Source organism: Oreochromis niloticus, linkage group LG11, assembly GCF_001858045.2.
Source record: "Oreochromis niloticus isolate F11D_XX linkage group LG11, O_niloticus_UMD_NMBU, whole genome shotgun sequence".
Taxonomy (NCBI): Eukaryota; Metazoa; Chordata; class Actinopteri; order Cichliformes; family Cichlidae; genus Oreochromis; species Oreochromis niloticus.
In genome coordinates this window covers 26,969,957-26,989,177 of record NC_031976.2, presented here as the reverse complement: position 1 = coordinate 26,989,177, position 19,221 = coordinate 26,969,957, and the positions used below count along the sequence as shown (strand labels likewise).

The window sequence follows — 19,221 nt, the reverse complement described above, 5'->3', positions numbered from 1 at the left end:
AAATGTCAGTTCAGAAGTCCTGCATCCATTTAACTTGCTTTTATGCAGTATTGAATTTATTTTTTCCAAACTCAAAAAGAGGTCTGATGTGAAGAGCAACATTTCTTTTTCAAAGACTGCTTTATGTAATGTAAAACATCAGAGTTGCTTGATTTTGGGATTGCTTCAATGCTGGGATTATTGTTTTTTCTCCCAACATATAAAGTAGTGACTCTCAAAGAGAGTGGAACTGGGGTGATATATATATTATTCTGATAGAACAGGGGAGGGAGACAGGACTTTTCTTTTTCAGCACTCAACTGGAAAATTTCTTTCTCTCCTGACTATATTATCTGCCTTCTCTTAGCGGCCAAAAAGACCCAGTGGCTGGAAAAGGAGGAAAAGGCGCGGCAGCTCAGGGAGCAACAGCTGGAGGAACGACGCAGGAAGCTCGAGGAGCAGCGGATCAAGGCGGAAAAGCGGCGAACGGCCTTGGAGGAGAGACAAAAACAGAAACTAGAGAAAAACAAAGTATGTTTGGAAAAGCAATACATGTAATGTGATGCTTCAGTACCTTTGAAAATGATGACTGCTAGATTTTAAGGTGACATTTCAATGCACTCTGTCTTTGGGACAGCACCTGAACTAGGTCAGCTGCTAGTTTCAATTTAGGGATTTAGGATTTTCGTCAGGGGCTCATCAGCTACACAGGATTCAGGCTGCTCAGTTCACAGACATACATGCCATCCCTCCATATAGACTTCAACTCACAAATCAACTCACACGCTAAAGACCGATATCTGTTCTCGTATCTGTTTCAGGAACGGTATCAGGCAGCCATCAACAGGTCAACAAAGAAGACGTGGGCAGAAATCCGACAGCAGAGATGGTCGTGGGCTGGTGCACTAAGCCAGAACTCGAGCCAGAAAGAGGGTGAGTATACTGGTGCCTCCTAGATAAAGTAGTTTTTCTGAGGAGAAAATGATTTTGCCTCAGTATTACTTATATCAGTTATACTTGGATCTGTTTTTTTAAATGGGACTTTCATGTTTCTGCTATAGCAGCTTTGCATGATCATTGTTCAAAATGGTCCCTTTTAACCTTTGTTTGTTTCATTTGCTGTTTGAAACAAACTATTTGAAGTTTTTTTCTCTTTCTTTTTAGTCAGCTTTGTTCTGATTGGCTGCCTCCTGTAGACAGAAGATGGGAAAAGCAGCTGGGTTTGTCGTCTACGCTCACACTCAGAACCGTGTGTCTGAGATGGCCTTATTAAAGATATCTGTGGTCAATGACATCATTCATAGCAAAGAGTAGGAGAAAAGCTGTATGAAATTAAGAGTTTAGAGCAGCCTGAAGTCTGGGCTGTTGGCTGATCTTATTTCAAACTTTGGCCAACATTATGTAGATGACAAAATAAAGAAACAGATAACAGACCTGCTTTAATGATGCAGTTTAAAATAATTGCTCATCAAATTCTCCTCCACTTTCTCTTTTTTTCTGCTAAAGTCGCTCATTTGGCCTGTAAAATATTACGGCTATTATAGTTTTCCAAATCGCATGGTAGTCAATTTTACATTGGCATACATTCTCTTGGTGGAGCAGACATCAATATCTGTTTGATGGATTTAACACCAAACAAATATTTGACAGTATGAAACCAGCAAATCTTTGCTCACTTCTTGTAAAAAATATCAGTAACACCACCAAAGCATTTAGATGTGCTGCAGTATGAAATCGGTGCATTATCACCTTGTTCAGACAATACACCAAAACTAATTTTATTGCCTGCTTCTTATTCCCAGCATAAAATAATAGCTTAGACACTTGCAGTGTTATGACAGGCAGATGATAGCAGCAGACTGCCAGCAGTACTCTGTTATATTTTAAACTGGATATGTCTTTACTGCATCAGTCACGCTTTTCCTCCTTGAACGCACCATTTCCGTCAGTACACACTGTTTTGTCTCTTGAACACACTGCTGCAGGGCTCTTAGCCACTGATCGTGACCAGACTGTATTGATTGCACAAAGTGTATATGTGTTGCAGTAAGCAGCACAGCACCGCTGACTAGCAACAAGATTAAATTTGTTGTATGTAATTGCTTAATTTGGGGCTAATAAGTGTTTTGACAGTCCAACAGCCAATTAGATCAGAGCCCTGGTAGGACACTTTGATGAATGCTTCTGTACAGTGAGCTCCTGTGAACATGAAGTGTCCCATGTTCCATCTCATGCCATGTAATCGCTTCAGCCATATGCCGGGGGAATTATGGACACTCAAACCAATCTCCTTTTTCTTCCTCACTCACCAGCCTTCTGTCGGTCAGATGATGAGAGTAAACAAGTGTAAATAGGCGCCAGTGGAACATTTGAGAGCTCTAGATGTTTGTTTTTTTCCTTTGGAAATGCTCAGATGTATACATCTTAGCCTCAGTCAAAGAGCATACTGCATCATGTGCTGGATTTGTGTGTTTAAACCCACAGTCATGCTTGGCCGACTTTAATGCTGCACCTCCGTCACCACTAAATTGTCCAAGTCATTTGGAGAAAGAGAAGGTTTTCCATTGATTGGACTGTGTTTAAGGAATATGAAATTGGGACAGATACAAGTATTGCACATGGATGGTTGCTCTTCTGAAGCGCCAGTTTACGTCAACAGCTTTGAAATTAGTTTACATTTCCCTGTAGCCACTTCCCATCACATGTTTCCTTGTCAGGGTTGTATTTAGTGTGCCATTCTTTTCACTGGGTTTGTTTTAGAGGCCCGAAGAAGCAGCTTTTAAAGGTTCCTCCTATATTTGACTTGCAATAGTAGATAAATGCAGATATTACCTTAATTAGTTAATGTAGCTATGAGAGTTGCTTGCACTAGATTATATAAATTGAGGCTGAGTGCTTATAAGTTGTATCAAATTTAGTTTATGTGTTCGTAACACCTAAAAAATTAACATAAAACTTTTTAAATATAAGTCATGTCCAGTTTACGTTGAAGAATCTACAAAAATCACTGGTTTTACTGGAGTTACTTGCTCACCAACAAAATTGTGCTGATAGAAACTGTGCAGAGGAAGTGGTACAAAGTTTGTTGGAAAAGAAACTAGAAGAAGCAAAACAAAAATAATATTTCTTTCACTTCCACTTTATTGAGATGGGAGAAACAATATCTGATTGTAAGAGTAATAATACTGTGCTACAGTACAGTTAGAGTTTGGTTATGTGACACTTTGTTAGGAGTATCCACAAAGAAATACCATTCTTTAAAAGCATGTTTTGTGCCACGGGTGGTCTGTCTGTACACTTGAAGGCTTGCAGAGGTGAATAGATCTCTTCCTGTGTGCATGTATGCAATCAATGGATGGTATTGTGCGGTCAGCACACAAGAATAGCCTTGGATGGGGATGGATTACACTTGGTGTAGTTGCCTTTACAGTGAGTGGGTATAAATTGAGGCATCACCTCAGCATAGCCCATGACGTCACACAAGCTCCACATCTTCTCCTCAAACCTGTGTGAACATCTGTGTGGCGCTCTCTTGGCTTCTTAGGCAGATGCTCTGTTTCAACGGTCAACCTGCCCAAACACGTGGACTCTGTTATAAACAAGCGACTCTCCAAGTCCTCCGCCACGCTCTGGAACTCCCCCAACAGAAGTAAGGCTACATCTGGAATGCCCCGCTCCTGTTTTAAATGTCCATCATTCTGACACTGCCAGCACTACTGAACCCGTCCATCATTGTCTTTTTTCAGTTACTTCTTCCCCTTTGATTTCAATCCTCTTCTTGCTTGATGGTTGACATTTGACCCATTTCCATCTTCCAAAATCACAAGTTATTTTTTTCATTCCAAACTTTGGGTTGTGGTTTTGTTTGACATGCTCTGCATGCTCATATTTTGATATGGGAGTATTCCTAGTGCCTTTTTACTATCCTTTGGTTGGTTAATTGTGTGGTGATGGCCTTTTCATTCCTGATGTGCCCAGTCCTTTTGTGTCCATTTGTCACCATAACGTACTGAATCACAGTCGTCTTTCTGTTTTAAATGTTTTATTGATTTAATTGATTTTTGTTGATTTCTTTAAATCGAGTTTGTGTCTCTGAATCAACAACTTTCCTCCAAGCTTAAGAGTATAGCTTTTTATAGCTCCACAGTTAACAAGGCCACTGTGTACTTCTACACAGTCAGAGAAGAAAGTTAGTGAGTGAGTCAGCATTTTCTTAATGTATTCTCCTCGGAGAAGGTACTGTTCCTCTGTACTTGTAGAAAAATAAATAGACTGGTAACTTCCTCACTTGTCTCTTTTCTCATCACAGTTAGAAATCCCAAACCTTACTCATTCTACATCTTACACCCAAATGAGGCTCACAATTCTGCTTCTTCTCCGTTTGTGCCCAAGGCTGTCTACAAAAGAATTACCGATAACCCCTCCTCTCTTTGGTCGTACCCAAGCAGGTCAAGGTTACAGTGGACACATACACTGGCCTATTTTTCTTCTTAAAGTGGTACTGGTGTGTTATTGGTTTTATTGTATGGTTCTTATGGATTGTAGATGTAGTTCTACACTACACTTCTACACTTTACATTTGGCGTTGGGTGAGGAGTAACATTTCTCGTTTAACCACGAATGTGAGCTGAGATATAACAAAGCTTCCTCTGGTTCACGGCATCCCATTATCATATATCTTTGGAGATAATTGAAAAGATGCATTGATTATTTTATTTTTCCTTCTTGCAGCGCGCAGCCTCGCATTGAGTCCATGGGAGAGCAGCATAGTCGACCGGCTGATGACACCAACTCTTTCTTTCCTCGCCCGGAGCCGCAGTGCTGCTAGTGTCCTCACAAATGGAAAAGACGGTCGTAAGTTTTCTTCTTTTTTAAAAGCCTCAAATGAGTTTTATGTTGCCCTCAGTGTGAATACAGTGAACACTATTAGTGTATAAATGTTGGCAAGGCTTAATTATTTGTTGCTCTGTTCTTTAGACTCTCCTCTCTGCCCTCGTTCAGCCTCAGCAAGTCCGTTGACCCTGTGTGCCCATCAGCCGCACCACCGCTGCTCTGACCGCTGGAGGGTGACGTCCAGCTCACCAGATATCACCCAGCGTCAACGCAGGCGGAGCTCCACACCTGTAAGTCTGCATAATTACCTATATGACATTATTATATAATCCATATACCATTACAAATCTGCTTCTTTTTGCTTTGCATGTTGATATTTTCCATCCTTCTTATACAGATGGATAAAAACAAGAAGGAAAAGAAAGACAAAGAAAGGGAGAATGAAATGGAAAAAAGTGCCATCACTAAAGAAAAAGTGCTGAAGAAGAGACAGTCTCTACCCAGTATGAGACATAGACCTGATCCAAGGTAAAACATTTAACAGATTTAATATTGGCTTCAATATTTCCCCACTATCAGTACTGTGAGTTATACATATTTTATGGCTGCAATGGAACTTTTTTATTCCATTTAGTTACAAAATGTCAAAAGAATATCAACACGTTTTGAGTCGAACAGAGAAATTTAAGCTTTTCACATCTTAGTCAGATATCAGCTCACAGATCAATCTTCTGTCAGTAAATCATCTAATCACTTCAGACCAGGATGATATCATAGTAGAGGTAATTGGTGCTATCAATCACTTATGATGAAGAATAATCCAGTGAAATTACAAAAACGAAAGACAAAATAAAGCTAACAAAGACTCAACAGACTGTATAGCATACCTATATAGAAATCAGTGAGGGGATAGCATGCTAGCATGCAACTTATTTACAGTATAGAGTTTTCTTGGATAGTCAGCATATCCGCAACAGTCTCGAGTTAAGCATATTTGGTGGCCAATTTCATATATTCTTATTCTTATTTATTTTATCTGTGAATTAAAATATTCACTATATATACACGACTAAAGTTCAGATGTTGCTAACCACTTAATCCAGGCCCTGGACCGTGTAGTGCATGCGTGGAAGCATCCCCATTTGGCACATATGCACCAAAATAAACCACAGAAACCTGGGTTCAATGCTAAATATTTGCAATAAATGTCTGGCCTCTGGGAAACCTAGCAAAAAGCTCCAACCTTCATGTAAAGTCAAAATGTCAAAGCTACCATCTCAGTTTAAAGTATACATTATTCCATAATCTTAGAACCAGTTAAGAAATCAAAATTATAATAACGCACCCTTTTCACTCTTTTAAATTTGCAGAAACAAAAACTGCATTTTAAACCAGATTAACCTTGGATGCACCTGACCTGCAGCCTGTTTCTGGTCAGTGACTGGGTTTGTTTGGGTCTGTGCTGCAACGACTTCATATTTCATGAATTGCTTGACCATATGCATTGAGTGAATACCCAAGAATTTACCCTCTAATCCCCTGGTCCCAGAATAAATGACATCCACGACAGAAGGGATAGAAAGGAAGAAAAAAAATCAATTTCTTTTGACTCAACAAAAAGGCAGCAAAGAGCTTGGCAGAGCAGTCAGCGCCAGAGGCTGAAGGGGGGAAAAATCTTCAGCATAATGGATGTTGTTCCTCCAAGTGCTGCATTGCTGGGATACTAACTGATAATGCACTATAAGGGATGATGCAATGTTTGAGTGCTTTGACTGCTGAGAACCTGTGCCGATGTCAGGGTTTCTTAAGGACGTGCCATTTTAAGCATTTCAGGCCAGGTCTAAATTAATAATGTGGTATGAGAGAACAATGCTGAGAACTGTTGACACAATTTTCCATCCTTCAGCTTTTGTTTTTACTTTTTTCCAGTCCTAGTCCTTTATCAAGACAACGGCCAGCGTCCCCTGCCACACCCAAGGGCAGGACTGCCTCTCCCAGCCCTGCTGCCTCCCCCAAGCCTCCATCAACACGCGGAAGCCCGTCAACCCCGAAGGCCCGGCCCAAAAGAGCCAGGACCCCTGCCAGGATAGACCACCGGACCTCTTCACCTGCCCCTCTTGAGAGAGTGAGACAGCCCCATAGGCCAGCCACCCCAGAAGAGAAAAAGAGTGAGTACAAAAAAGAGTGATAATCATGTCCTTCAGACTGGACTATAATTAATTTCAAATCAAACACTTCACCGACATGCAGTTAGTGAAATGAGGTTAATTCTAAATTGTCCAAAGTGAGTTTGGATGGTTGTCTCCGTCTCTCTGTGTTAGCCCTGTGGCAGACTGGTGACATAGTTCAATTATGAACAGCTTCTCTCTATTTTTATTGTGCTCTGCCTGTGACTGAACAGACTGAACACATCCAGTGAAATTGAAACAGTGGTCAAAGATTTCCATCAAGCATAATTAGTCATGGAAATAAAGGGCGCACACTGAATGAGCCACACAGAGATCGTGGTCGGGGTCTTCTCACACACAAAGCTAAGAGGCTGTGCTAATCAGTCTTAAATATATAATTACTGCACTTGTAGGGTGAATGGCTGTGGTTGTTGACAGTTGAATAATAATTAACAGGCATCTCTTTATGAAAGCAAATACATTTCTGTGACTCTCCTCTTACAATACTGTTATTTGTTTTAGGTTCCCCTGTGGCTCCTGCCATTGTGGTATCCTCAGCTACTGCAAATGCATCAGGCACACCAGTCACAACCAGCGCCATTTCCTCCTCGCCTGAGCCAGCCCATTTCTCTCCCTCTGTGCATGCAGTGTCACCTGCACCCTCTCCATCCGCCAAGCCCATGGCAGGCACGAATGACCCAGAGGAGGCGGCTCGTATTCTGGCAGAGAAACGCAGACAGGCCCGAGAGCAAAGGGAGAGGGAAGAGCAGGAACGCCGCGAACAGGAAGAGAAAGAGAGGTCAGCTGGTTTTTAAAATGCATGCAAAGACAAAACAGTGACTATGCAACTCCTGTAAGCTGTGGGAAGTTTTTGAACTATGTAATATTCTCCTTTTCTTGTCAGCTATGCCAAAACCTCTACAAAAGGTTATAAGTGGGAATAAATATTAAAAATACTTGGGCAAAAACAACATTTTGCATAAATATATTATGCTTATATTGCATGTAGATACGGAAGCTGTAGATATGGAGTAGTAGTTGTTTATGCAGCAGAATAAACCCACTCTGGACATTTAGCTATTTTCTGTGCAAATTCTGTGTAAATGGTTACATGTAAGGGAAATCATGAAGGGCTGGATGGGCTATCCAAGCACATTCAAGATGAACGAGTCTTCACTCTGCATTATCTTCAGATGTGTAACCATCAGGAATTTTGATTTTGACCGCAGCAAGTAACTATTTACTCCCTGGAAACTGATTTGATCTTTTGTCGGCACTCTTAATTCCGATTGTTTCCTTTCTCGTTCCCATTGCTTACACTACGAGTAAATGCAATCACTTCCATTTTAAATTGTTTATAACGTTCAGAGCATTTGGCAGATGACTTTCTAGATAAAATGTCTTCGAAAAAGAGATTTTAATCTCTAGAGACTTTGTGGTTAAATAAATAAAAAAAATAATCTTATCTTAACCTTGTATTAAAACACTTCAGGATCCTGAGAGAGGAACGCTTAGCGAGGGAAGCAGAGGAGAGACAACGCAGGGAGGAGGAGGCACGAGCCATGGCTGAGGAGCAGAGGAAGAGGGATGAAGCGAAGAGGCTGCAAGAGGAGAAGGAGGCTCAGGAAAGGGCCAAAGCTGAGCAGGAGGAGAATTTACGGCTGCAGAAACAGGTATGCTGTCAACCTGCCCCTGGCTTCCAGAAGAGTATCAAGTATATTTAAAGGAGTCTTGTAATCACTCATCAGGTCTGGTTAGTCAGACGAGCATAAAACAGGACAAGTCATAACTAGCTGATAACACACTGTATAGCCACATCATTCCACTCTTCCCACCATGCCAAAACATACACGGAAAACAATGAGGCCCTTTCAGGTGCTGCTCACACTGACCTTGTCTGATATCATGTTCATCCTACAAACCCAGTCACCTACTTTGGGATGTTGTTGTCTTTTAAAGGTAAATATTAATCCAATCTGGTGAACATGGAGCCACACTGAATGTGACCCCTTTAACCTTTCAGTCTGCCAGATAATCTGCCCGAACAGTATTGATTCTTCTTGTGTTTGCGGAAGTGGCTGTTGAGAACCAGATGACAATGAAGCTTGATAAGCAGAAAACAGAGAATGTGGCTATTCATTAGAGTGATCGATTATTCTGGAGTCGTGATTAATTGTGTCACTGCCGTATCCATGTACGTTGCTATCAGATCAGGGCGCTTTGTCTCCCCCGTGTGGTTTGTCACAGAAGTGGCATTTGTGGTCAAACACGATTCAGTAGAATTATGCAAAGACTTAAGTGTTGTCTTTCACTTTGAATCGCCCCCATGAAGCTGTAAATGTTGAAAATAGATCCTTTTGGCTCAAAGGTACAGAAAAATATCCCTTTTGTGGTTCTAGACAATAATTGCAGGGAGCAACCACACCCTTGTTACGTAAAAAGGCATGTTATTTTGGCTGACGTTTTTTCCCCCTTCTGCTGCCATTAAAGTTGTGGTTGGATTTTTGCTTGTGTGCGTTTCAGAAAGAGGAGGCTGAGGCTAGAGCTCGGGAGGAGGCGGAGAAGCAGCGCCTGGAGAGGGAGAAACACTTCCAGAAGGAGGAGCAGGAGAGGCTGGAGAGGAAAAAGGTAGGGCCATACATCTGTCCTGCCAATGTTGTTTCTTTCAGCCAAGTAACTGAATTCCAAAAAGGAAATGGATATTTATGGATTGTAAAGGATCATAAATGCAAAAATATCCTAGCTTGGATTTTTTTGGAATAAATTCTTTTTTAGAAAAGTCCAAAGCAAATCTAAGTTGTTTTTTTTCTAACTGGCCTGTAGTGCCGTTTATCTATTTTTGGTGGGAGCTGGATTGTGTAGTAGATTGTAAAAATGTCTGTCTTCTTTTGAATATAACGGAACTAAATGACACTCGTGCTTGGCGCTCAGCAGATGCAATACATGTGAGAAACTCAGAAGTGATTGTCTCTTCACAGAAATCATAATAAAGTAGCTAATAAATAAATAAATAAATAAATAACTAAATCAACTTGTGAGTAGTTTCACTGAGATATCATTCTGCAGAAGAAAGTGTCCATGTGCCTATGATAAGAGTCTCATGCTAGTGAGAGCAAGACCAGATGAAAACATTAACGGTGTCCACGCTCAGTTGTGCTGCATGTTTGGTTTCCTTCCAAATGCAGACAATGAAAAGAAGTTGAAATTGCTCACAACAATATTTAAAGTCATTATTTCTGGAAGGAGACATTGCTACTGAGTTTTTAAAACGCATTTGTTGGCACTTTGAAAACCTCCTGGCTTGTGCCATCGTTTTCCTTTATATTGATGAGAAGACACGACAATCTGAATGTATCAGTAGCATTACATGCAAGTACATTCGATTTGGAGTTGAACTTTTCCTTTTAAAAGACAGCATCTCCAAGCAGTGGCTGATTTAAAAGAGGAAAATGTTCTCTTGCATGATACAGAGTAATGCCAAAATCAATTTTGTAGTCGGTTTACAAAAGCTCTCCTCCTCCGGTGGTGGTATATTCCAAGATACATTCATCCCGAGGTCTGCCCTTTTTACATGACAAACGCAGGCTTGAAAGTTGAATCCCTGAAACAAGATGAATGATGTTTTTGGCTTATCCTGGATCGGCTGTCTGCATGCCATGATTTAATAGGGCTTACAATGTGAATGAGCATTAAGCTATATATAACACTAACAACAGCGAGCCAGCTGTGTCAGTCATCTGTGTGTGGATCCTTTCTCATGTGTACTGATACCTGGGCCTTTGGTGAACATATATTCAAGTATATATCACACACATAAGATCGTGCCTCTGCAGGCTAGCTAAGCCTTTCTTTCCCTCTCCTCATCTTCTCTCCATGTGTGAAAGGCTGTTATCTAGGCGTGCCAGACCTAGCTCTGCCAGCTGAAGTCTTGCTGTTGGCAGGAATTAGCCCACAAGAACAGCATGTCCTCTGCCCCAAAGACTTGCACCGCAGTCGCACTACACAAAACTCCTTTTACAGTCCTCTACCAAACCTAACTGACTCAGTCTTATTACCTCAGCACAGGTGTTTATAGGTATCTTGAGCAGCACAACAACTCTTTACTCCTGAAACAGACATTTTGATGCCAAACTAGATACCAAAGCTGTGAGCGTGTGAGCGCTCCATATATGATCTTGGATCTTAAAAATGCCTCACTTTTATGAGTGGCAGCTGCAGCTATGATCTAGCTGTCCCAGGCTAGCTGTGTCCTTAAATAAAATTTGCATGTTGTTCAGACCTCTGTGCATACAAATTAGCCATGCAGCGTTCTCTATATCACAGTGTAGCACACGCTTACCCTTTCTGTATTTCCTGTTGTTCAGTGTTCACTATTGTTCCAGCTCAGTACACAAACAGCGTTTTTACCCTTATTAGTCTAACCCACCACCCGATGTGCTTCACTTTATTTTGAGCATAATAACCTCACTGCTTTAAAGAACTAATGAAAAGTGAAAGTTGAACCCTTAGCTACTATCTAAACAAATCGACAAGGTGTGTGGTCTAGTCCAGCCGAATAAGCCTAGCCAAATTTTTCATCAAGTCAAACCAAATATTTTTTATAGATGTTGCATGAAGCCTATGTTTTACTGGTAATACGATATAACACAAGTGCCAGTATCATTTTAAGCGTTGTTGTTCACCAGTGCACAGAAAATGTACGTCTGCTTGTTGGCATCTGGTTCCATGTGGGGTATTATCTGTTTTATTCCTTTATTTATTCATTTTGTCTTCCTTTTTTAGCGACTGGAGGAGATCATGAAGAGGACACGGAAGACAGATGGAAGTGACAAGGTACATTTAAAAAAAAAAAAAGATTTTTTTTTTTACAAATTGAAAAAATAAAACTTAGCTTTGCTGTAAAAGTGACTGAAAATCTCTCCCACTTTCACAGAAAGAGACAAAGTCCTCCCCACTCGCACATGTCAATGACAAACAGGCAGAGAGTAGTAAAGGTAAGCCAAGCATCAGTCTGGACTTCCCCCTCAACCTTTTACAAAACATCCCCGAGTGAAATCGTTACCCACTACTAGCCTTTAATCTGCTTGAATTACAAAGGATAATTGGCTTAACTCATCTCCCATTAATGTGTTATCTAGGAAGGGATTTAAAACAAAGTGGACGTCTTCTGGCCAGCTGGTGTTCAGAATACTCTTAGACTTTTACTGCTTCGATTAAACTCAAAAGAACTCAATTTTGGTAGATTCTACTCGCATCTATAAAATACTTTCCACTGATGTACACATAAATATCAGTCTACTTCTTTTACCTCTTCCATAGCTTGCACAAAACAAAGCACAGATATGTCATATGCTTGTTATCAGTTCCCCTGTGAGTAAGATTCAGAGAGATGCACTTTTAAAAGGCCTATTATACATTTCCCCTCATATCCTGTACAGCTGGAGTTGCTCTTTGCAGAATAGGGCCCATGTGGCCTTAGTTTGTTGTCCAATCCCTCGGACTGAGGAGAATTGAGTGGAAGAGTCAGCTTATGGCAACAGCCTGCAGCGGTCTACATTCATTACAGAGACTTTGAATAAAACAGTGATACATGTGTTGCTGCAAAGTTTTCAAACATAAACTACTCTCTCCCTACTTAACAATATCCTTAATAGCGAAATTTTAACATCACACGTTATAAATGAGTAAGATGGAAATGCAGTCTGTGTCAAATTTCCCATTGCAAGGAGACACTAGTGAGCCATTAAGTGGATTGAGACCTGGCAGAAATGCCTTTTAGTTCGTCATGTGTGAGTGTGAATGTCTTCGTTTTACGATATACATGAGGTCAGAAAACTGGACGTCTGTACCTCAATGTTCGAACCCAAATGTTTAAATGACCATTCGAGGATGATGGCAAGAGTTTGGCATTTTATTGTGAACGTTTTGAAAAGGATAAAGATCTGGGAGTTGAGTACCCACTCGGGAGGTGTTTTTGCACAGCTATTAAGACTCTGAAGTTAGCAGCTGGTGTGCAATGTAAAAAGAAAATAAAAATGTCTTTTATTTACTTAACATTATGTTCCAGCCTGATCATTTTCTCTATGTTGCTTTACAGTGTTTTGGATATTTAGCAGTAAGATAAGAATTGCTTGCAAATGTGTTATTCTGTAGAGAGTCATGTAGGCTAGATAAAGCCTAGTTTTCAATGTTAGAACCAAATACAGAAAAAAGAACTAGCGGTTAGTTTGTCAGTGCTAATGTTTATATATTTTAATGGTGGTTGCAGCTGCAGCATGCATGTGTTTAATCAAATGCAGTACACCCACGTTAATCAAATATCCTCCTGTACCAGCTCAGTAATAGGAGCTAAGAAGACAATAAAAAATAACTACTAACAGATTCGCTAGTCTCCTGTTACTGCGATGTAGACACAGAAAAAATGTGGGTACTATCACCAACAGTTAGAAGAACAATGAAAAGCAAAAGAAAATCACCAAAAGTGCTGATTCTCCTTAAGAAAGTGAAAAGAGGATGCACACGTGTGTGTGTTGAGGTTAGCCTGACGCATCTTAGGGTTAACACACGTGTGGGGTAGGATGTTTTATCTCTGTGGTCACACTTAATGACTGTATTGCTTTGTTCTCTCTAGCATCTGCTGAATACCAGCCAACGCCTGAGGTCAGCATTCCCAACAACAAAACAGAAAACGGACAGGCCGATGTCAAGGAAAGGTAAAACTAGAGCTTCTTTCGTTTCTTCTTTGTGTGCACATTGATGCAAGGCCACCATGAACAGCACAAAGCTTGTGCCAGGAGACCAAGCTGGGAGTTGACAACGAATCAAATCAGCAGGAGGTTCACATTGCTGTAAACCTCAAGAGAAAACACAAGAAGCCCCATGATTCTGGCTAACAGTAAACAGTTATAACAGTGGGAGAATGATTTGGTATTTAAAAATGTTTACTCTGTGCATTTGATCATGCTCCTTGGGACCATTTAAAAAAGAATCCTCCTATTGTGGTGGGATGACTCATTTGTTTTATGAGTCATTCGGACCCATCCTGACTAGAACCATGCCATGATTTATGTCTTCCTCTCCAACAGCCTCTCAATCCAAGCAGTTAATGGGGTCCAGGCTACGAAGCTTGAAAACGGTCTTTCGACTAAAGAAGACACTGTCCACTTGGAAGACATCATCCATCTCACAAATCACGGCAACTCCACTAACGGAGCCCTGGACAAGTCTGAGACCAGCATGCCCACAGAGCCCATCCTTTCTTTTGAAAGCCAGGAGTCATTCATGAAAAAGGCAGGCCCCATGAAGCCTCAGCATGCTGCAGGTACAGAATTACAAACTGCTTTAATATACACAAGTGACAACAGCGCAAACATTTGTTAAACAAACAGGGAAAAGACAATTTACTTAATGGAATCTGAAATTATTCATGAAAATATAAATAGAATAGACGAAATGACGGAGGGGAAAAAGCTACAATCACAATCGTTCCACCGCGGTTGAAATGAGATATTAATGGAGTGTTTTCCACAACTGGGTGACCTGTGCTGAAAAGGTCTGGCTGTGCTTTGTAATCTGAGTCCACTTCTCTCCTTCTAGTTAACTTTTTAAGTCCTCGTTCAGGCTAGAGTTCAGGATTGTAAAATAAAAGATGAGGTTTTATTGACAGGGGAAAAAACTAAATCTATATATATCTCTAATGAAAATGATGCAGATACAGGCATGATTCATCTGCATCGACCTAGTTCCCATCACCCAATTTAAAAACTGCTGTACAAGGTACCATAAATGGGGTTATTGTCCTTGGCACGGAGCAAGAGAACCTGAATGTGTACTTAATATAAGGTGCAAGTCATCACCCCGGTGAAAGCGAGTACCCCCTGAGGAGAGGAAGGTGTGGCATGGAGAGAATACCTACACTCACAAGGGGGTGGAGATGGGATATAAAAGAAATAGTGTTGGGAAGGGTGCTGAGAAGGAGGGTATCTTTAAACTGTTGACAGCTTTTATTCAAAGTGTCTCACTGTCTTGGACCAGGACCCAGTGAGGAATTCGAGGAATGACAGAGGTGATGAGACCCTATCCACAAGTGCTTCACTGCCAGGGGTTAGAAACCGGACTCTGGAGTAATTAAGCTTCATATGACTCCTCATTCATCCTCTTCCCAGTAGCAACGTCAGCAGCACCCTGTCCTCCCCGTTGCTGCTAGAGCCTAACTTTCACCTGTTATCCTGAAAGCAAGCCAGCGATCAGAAATACTATGTAAACCAAAAAGAACGATTTCCTCTGTTTGCTCCTACTTTAATGAATATTTCACCATCTTTATTTAACTACTGCATACTTCCGTTAAGCGTGTAATTAAAAAGGGAACATTCTCACTTCTTATATGTGCTCTTGTAAATCTGGATATGTGAGATGACTTTTAGTATGTCAGACTGATTTAATTTTACACAGCAATATCTCAGGAGACCGGTTTATTTTGAGGCCTGCTTCCAGGGTTTATTTGAATGTTTATACTTGTTGAGGATACGGCCCTCATCGGTCCCACATGTGGCATTGTCAGTCAGATTGTTTTTATATGGTAGCCGCTGTTAACAGTAACATTCCCCTCTCATTTCTTTGAGTCATGCGACCTTTCTGTTTGCTCCATGTAAAGACGACAGTAAAGGTTTATGAGCCCTGCAACTGCAACGTGTTTTGCATCCTTTTGCATTTAGCATTGTCACCAGGTTGGAGGTTTGCAGACCTTGCCGTTACGCACTTCAACACGGCTAAACATTTAGTTTAATTTGTCTGTTAGCATGGTCATTAAGCTTGTATGACTGCTGCTCCATCTGGCCTTTAACACTTTGCTCTCTGCCTCATTCACAGAGGTCCTGTGACATATTCCAGCGCTGAAGTGCTTGTTGCCTTAGGCCACTGACCTTTCCTAGTCCTGCCAAAGCTCGCATTGTGAGCCCTGTGACCTGTGCCAATCAACAAAAAGCAAGCATACTTCCCTCCGAAGATAAAGTGGGTCACGGAAGATGACGACAAAGCAACAGAACAGGATGAAAGGTGTTGCCGCATACAGCACCGTTGCGACAGTGTTATTGCTCATCAAACTCTTTGCAGCACCGATTCCATGCACCTTGTTACTCAAAAGTATCATCCTTTGTACATTATAGTACAGCTGAGTAATTATTACAGTATACTGAAAAAGAACTGTTTTCTTTGCTCTTTAGTTATTTAACTAAAAGAAAAAAATTAAGACTGGGTACAACTTTGTGTATAATGTAAATGAACTTTACGTGTCGGTAAAAGGAAGGTTGGATCAGCTGATTAAAGCTGTTTGAAAGGGAGTCATTTTATGCTACTCTATCATGAGTAGATAATGAATAAAACCCAGATACTGTACATCCTGGTTTGTACAAAGCTACCTGTACTGGTTTTTGAAAAAGGTAAACTGAGAAATCAGAAGATCTGAAATCAAACGTCACAAAGAATGGCTTGTTACTTTGTGTAAACATACTGTTGGTTCATATCTAAACCTCAGCTATGATTGATTGTATGCATAACTGGATGTAATAATAAATCTGCAACCTTTACAATTAAGAAACTGTAAGTCATCAAAGGTCAAATGTCTGTAAACGGAGATCTCCTCCACTATTTAACAATTGAAGCTGTTTTTTTTCCACCCCACATGTGCAAGCATGACTTTTTTTTCTCATTTGAAATTCTGGCGCGTGTATATGCTATAGATATATTTTGATGTGCGATGTAAGGCCAGTGGGAATATCTCAAGTCTTATTAAAGACAAGTGGTCCAGTCTATGTTCTACTCGTCCTTATGTCCCAACTGTTTAAGGATTAGTACACCTAAGAAATAGTTCATTTGTTATCAGTTGAATAGTTTTGAAATGTTTTCTACTTTCATTTGCTTTGTTTACTCCAGACGCTCAACAGTGGCCCACTGTCACTGAAAGTAAAAAGAGAGCACATGTTAACCAAAGGAAAACAGAAGTCTAAGCGGGACCACAAGCATTACAGTCTGTGCGGCTAATGTGCTAGGCATGCGAGTTGGTTCAGCTGTCCATTTCTCTTTGGGTCTCCTTTTACAAAATCTCAACAGGGGGTACATGCCACTCTATCTGTTGGCCCTCTTTCACTATATTCTGCAGGCCTGTGGGAGATCTGGCACGCTGTGTTTGCAGCCCTGTAGGCAGCTGAAGTGCACACAAACACGATTTATGCCTCCTTCTACCACACGTGAAAACATGCCACTCTGATCATATAAATTATGTGACTATGTTCTAACCTTGGTAGAATGAGGGATTAGATTTTCAACTTGAAACTGTAACAGAGACCTCCAGTGGGCTACATAAGATGAAATCACTATGGTAAATGCAGCCAAACTGTCACCAAAATGAAACTGAAAGCCAAAGACGGAAAACTCTCTGATTCATGATTAAGGAGTAGCTGATCAAGATTTAATGCAAGTAAAAAATATCTATTTTTTTCAAACTGTTTGATAAAACACTGCAGTTTTTTGGGATCTGCTTTTGTTATGGTTTCATTATTGCTACAAACTGCCTCTATGTCAAGCTAACGCTCGCAAACTTTCTTAAAGCAACAGTTTTTGCAGTTACAGCTGCATCACTGCTTCAAACTTTTTTTAAACATGTTAAATAACACACATCTGTAGCTTGTATACCACACAGCTTTAATCTGCAAAAGACAGTTGACTTGCATGAGCAGGATGTTAACTTCAACCACATCTCCTCATTAGTTCACTTTGTTGTTACTAAAGTTGTCCAAATGAGTCTGCTGCTAAAAGCTGTATTCATCGACTCCACAAGAGGGTGCAGCACCGCAGCATGGACTGCACATTTGACTTCTCTGTATTCAGGGTTTAAACTTTATTACTGCAGTGTGTCAAAAGAGGACACAAACTGAAATGTCCCCATTTAAAAAAAAATCTCTATATGTTTTTCATTAATAATAATGATGATAATAATAATATTTCTGCCATTTTGTGCAGCTGATCTGTCAGTCAATCCTTGGTAATGTGCCGTACTTCTCAGAGGGGACCTGAGGATTAGTGGGGACTATTTTTAGGGAGGTGTCGCAAAGCAGTGCACAGTTACAGGCTGATTAGTGCCAAGTTTCAAAATAAATTCTCACAGAATGAGGGGTGAAAAAAAAGGAACTGAAGGAGTTGAATGTGTGGATGGGAAGGGTCATCCAAAAGCCAAGAGTGGTAAATGAATAAAGGAGCTTTGTGCCAGTTGAGGTAGTCAGATTGTCCTGGAATAGCCAGGCCACATGTTAAATCCACCACCAACATATGGTGTTCAAGCCTGTTTGAATGACGGGTGTATTATCTCCTCTGCAAGTGTGCTCAGGAGGTGGAGGTGTCACAATTCTGACTATATTTTTACTCTCTTGCGTGAATAACGCCTTGTTAAAGCTCATATTAACAGCAACGGCAAAAAGAAAACAACCAGCTTCAGTCGCCTGAGGACTTTATAAGCATGGTGTCAAACGTTTAATGAAAGGTGCTCCATGTCGAGCATGCAGGCAGCCAAACACTGGACATACATTGACTGTTTTCCTGTCATAAATCTCTGCACTTGAGGACTGTATGGAATCTTGCAAATGTTTCTGAATGGCAAGTGTGCCCGCTCAACCTCTATTTCAAATAAGATGTGGGGGGTGGGAGAGGCTCACACGATGGCGTCCCACTCCAGATAAGACCACCAATCGCAACCATCAAAGCTCATGTGCCTAACCTCTGTTTAGTGTTTATGCTCACCCCTGTCTTTATCTGCTCAGCAACAAGCTCTCTCTGAGCTGCTCTCAGATGGCAGGCAGTATTAATGAAAGGCCACAGAATGGCCAGCGCTCACAGTAAGCGTGCTTCTCAATCCCTGGCAGAACTGTGGGAGCAGAGCAACCTCTTAGCTATTCTGATTGGAGATGGCAAGTTTTAAGGGTAACCAGGCTCTAGACCTTCTACTCCCCCCCCGCCCCTAGAGAACTGATAACATGGAACTTTCTGAGGTTGCAGAAAGGACCCAAGGACTTGGATCGCATCAGAGGTAGACTTTGAGGACAAGTAGCAGCTGAGCCTACATGGACAGCTGTTGGATCATTGTCACAAACTGTCGGATGGAAGGTCTTTGATGAGATTCTGACGTTTCATCAAACCTCAAGTATTTAAAGAGTCTGGCCTCTGTGTTGCACTCTGCATTTGTGTTATTTTG

At 41.0% G+C, this 19,221-nt stretch overlaps 1 protein-coding gene across 7 annotated transcripts in view; it reads left to right on the top strand.

Annotated features, from left to right (window-relative positions):
• The window catches only part of map7d1a (MAP7 domain containing 1a), a 38,476-nt gene extending 21,689 nt beyond the window's left edge, over window positions 1-16,787 (top strand). For 2 of the 7 annotated variants that reach the window (XM_013274567.3, XM_013274566.3), the window contains 15 exons: window positions 347-510; window positions 801-912; window positions 3,524-3,628; window positions 4,711-4,833; window positions 4,957-5,102; window positions 5,210-5,340; window positions 6,742-6,980; window positions 7,503-7,779; window positions 8,473-8,653; window positions 9,504-9,608; window positions 11,763-11,813; window positions 11,914-11,974; window positions 13,612-13,693; window positions 14,066-14,301; window positions 15,849-16,787. In XM_013274567.3, coding sequence (XP_013130021.1) covers window positions 347-510; window positions 801-912; window positions 3,524-3,628; window positions 4,711-4,833; window positions 4,957-5,102; window positions 5,210-5,340; window positions 6,742-6,980; window positions 7,503-7,779; window positions 8,473-8,653; window positions 9,504-9,608; window positions 11,763-11,813; window positions 11,914-11,974; window positions 13,612-13,693; window positions 14,066-14,301; window positions 15,849-15,859 — 2,024 coding nt within the window. In that variant the 3' untranslated portion in view covers window positions 15,860-16,787. The remainder of the gene's footprint in view (window positions 1-346; window positions 511-800; window positions 913-3,523; window positions 3,629-4,710; window positions 4,834-4,956; window positions 5,103-5,209; window positions 5,341-6,741; window positions 6,981-7,502; window positions 7,780-8,472; window positions 8,654-9,503; window positions 9,609-11,762; window positions 11,814-11,913; window positions 11,975-13,611; window positions 13,694-14,065; window positions 14,302-15,848) is intronic. The other 5 variants (XM_005455299.4, XM_013274569.3, XM_013274568.3 and 2 more) reach the window with 4 other exon arrangements.
• Window positions 16,788-19,221: the final 2,434 nt, after the last annotated feature.